At 37.0% G+C, this 2,638-nt stretch overlaps 1 protein-coding gene across 1 annotated transcript; it reads left to right on the top strand.

Moving 5' to 3' along the window:
- The first annotated feature begins 253 nt into the window (after positions 1-253).
- Positions 254-2,347, top strand: LOC114750545 (zinc finger BED domain-containing protein RICESLEEPER 2-like). Its single transcript, XM_028939139.1, has one exon. It carries the CDS (start codon positions 254-256, stop codon positions 2,345-2,347), a length of 2,094 nt encoding a protein of 697 aa, XP_028794972.1.
- The last annotated feature ends 291 nt before the right edge of the window (positions 2,348-2,638 follow it).

Genomic DNA, 2,638 nt, shown 5'->3' with positions numbered 1-2,638 from the left:
CTTGGTTGTTGAATTCTTTTATAATTTGTTCTGTGAATTAGACTAGTTCTGTGAATTTTCTTGGTTGTTGAATTCTTTTATAATTTGTACGTATCATTCTCTGGTTGATGGTTTGTGAAGTAGTAATATATATAATTGTAGATTCAGTTCAGTGTTTGGTTCTATTAAAATTGTACGAAAATTTTACTATCTATTCTTGAAAGCTAATTGAGCCTTTATGATCATTTTGAAGAACTTCTCTTTGTGAAAAAACATGAACTCTGTCACAAACACCACTGAAGGAAACACTGGAAACACTCAAACGATTGAAGAAAATACTCAAACACAGTCACAAACTACTGAAAGAGCTTCAGGACAAGCAGATAATGAAGATCAAATTACTACATCACAAGGTGAAGAAGAGGGGGATGAATCAAATGTTGATGGATCAAGAAAGAGAAAAAAATCTTTAGCTTGGTTACATTTTGAGAAATTGCCTCCAGAGCAGTGGAAAAATGGAGAACCAAGGGCAAAGTGCAAGTATTGCCCAACAACAATTGCCTGCCACCCTACCACACACGGGACAGGTGGACTTGTTAAACATTTACAGAGGTGTCCTAGAAATCCCCACAGGGCTAACAAGCTAAAGCAATGCATGTTCTCAACAGGGGCTAGTGGTAAAAGTTTGACTCATCATGTCTTTAGGCAAGACTTTTGCAGGAGAGCTCTAGTCAAATTTTTAATATTGGAAGAACAGCCTTTTCGAATAGTGGAGGGTGAAGGTTTTAAAGAGCTGTTAAGGGCACTAGAGCCTCGTTTTCAAATTCCCTCAAGAGCAACAGTAACTAGGGATTGTTTGAAGCTATATTATGAAGAAGCAAGAAGGTTGAAAAGGTATTTTAAAACTTTAAATGCTCGTGTTTCTCTTACCACTGATACATGGACTTCCAATCAGAATACCAACTATATGTGTCTAACTGCTCGCTGGATTGATGATCATTGGGCTTACCAGAGGCGAATCTTGAATTTTTGTGTGGTTGAAAACCATCAAGGCGATACTATTGCAGCAGAGATTGAGAGATGCTTGTTATTCTGGGGCATTGATAAGTTGTTTACTATAACAGTGGATAATGCTTCTTCAAATGACATTGCAATATCAACTTTGAAAGATGTGTTGAAACATTGGAATGGTCTAGTTTGCAATGGGGAGTTCTTACACTTGCGTTGTTGTGCACATATTCTGAATCTTATTGTTTCTGATGGTGTAAAGGAGATGCATAGGTGTATTGAAGCAATTCGGAATGCCATTAAATATGTAAGATCCTCACCTGCAAGGTTTCGTAAGTTTAAGGATCTAGTGGAAAAAATGAAAATTGATTCGAAGAGTCTATTAAGCATGGATTGCCTAACAAGGTGGGATTCAACCTACATGATGCTAGAAAATGCTATTAAATTTAGTAGTGTTTTTGAAAGAATGGCAAAAGAAGATAGGGATTACACAAACCACTTCTTGGAGAAGAATTTAATTGGTCCTCCTGATGCATATGATTTGAGACAAGCTAAAGTTTTCTGTAGCTTCTTGCAAGAGTTTCATGGCATCACATTGCAATTTTCTGGATCAACTACTGTCACCTCAAATATATGCTTTCAAAATATAGTTGATGTGTTTACTATTCTAAATGAACATGTAGATGATCCTAATTCTTTGCTATGTGAGATGGCTATGAGGATGAAGATTAAGTATGATAAGTATTGGGGTGACTTGCAAACTCTTAATCCTCTTTTGGTGATAGCAGTGGTACTTGACCCCAGGTATAAAATGAAATACCTCACTTTTGCCGTTGAGGAGATGTTTCAAAGCCAAGCACAACGTGAACACATGTTAAAAATAGTCTCAACCGTCTTGTATCAGTTGTATGATTGTTATTCGGGTGGGCTTGACACATCTCAGTTTCATATGCAAATTCAAGGACAAAGGAATAGACAAGCTGTAAGTGAAACTACTAGTGCATCTACTTGTGCTTCAGAACAATCAGGCTCAACTATAACTTCTATGCATCGTAAGCGATCAGCTCGAAGGTTTGTTGCTCGATTTGAGACTGAGACTCAATCAGATAAGTATGCAGAGGTGGAGAAGTATTTGCAAGCTGAGTTAGTTAAAGCACATGAGCTTGACTTTGATATTTTGGCCTGGTGGAACCTTAATGCTATGAAGTACAAAGTCCTTTCAATGATTGCACGTGATGTTTTAGCCATGCCCGTGTCTATCGTGTCTTCAGAATCTGCATTTAGCACGGGGGGTCGTGTGATTGATGACTTCAGGAGTTCTTTATCCTCAAAAATGGTTGAGGCATTAATTTGTACATAGAATTGGCTATCTCCATCAAGAGTGAAGCTGAAAGGACTAGACATTGATGACTTCAATGAAACTGAGATTGCGGCACATGGTAATATCTATCTTTTAGTAGCATTTGATTGAAGCCAAAAATTTTTTAACATTTCATATAATTCCTCATCAAACATGTTTAGTCATGCACACAAACACTATAAAAGAACGATAAGTTCAGTGGGCATCGGAATACATAATATATATTGCAATTATAATGCGGTGGAATAAAAAGAATAAAATTGAAGGTAGGAGAAACTGAAAGGAAAGAAG

This window comes from Neltuma alba, unplaced genomic scaffold (assembly GCF_004799145.2).
Source record: "Neltuma alba isolate B1F8T4 unplaced genomic scaffold, ASM479914v2 tig00006517_pilon, whole genome shotgun sequence".
Classification (NCBI taxonomy): Eukaryota; Viridiplantae; Streptophyta; class Magnoliopsida; order Fabales; family Fabaceae; genus Neltuma; species Neltuma alba.
Note: the sequence above shows the minus strand (reverse complement) of the source record. Positions and strands in the feature narration are given on the sequence as shown.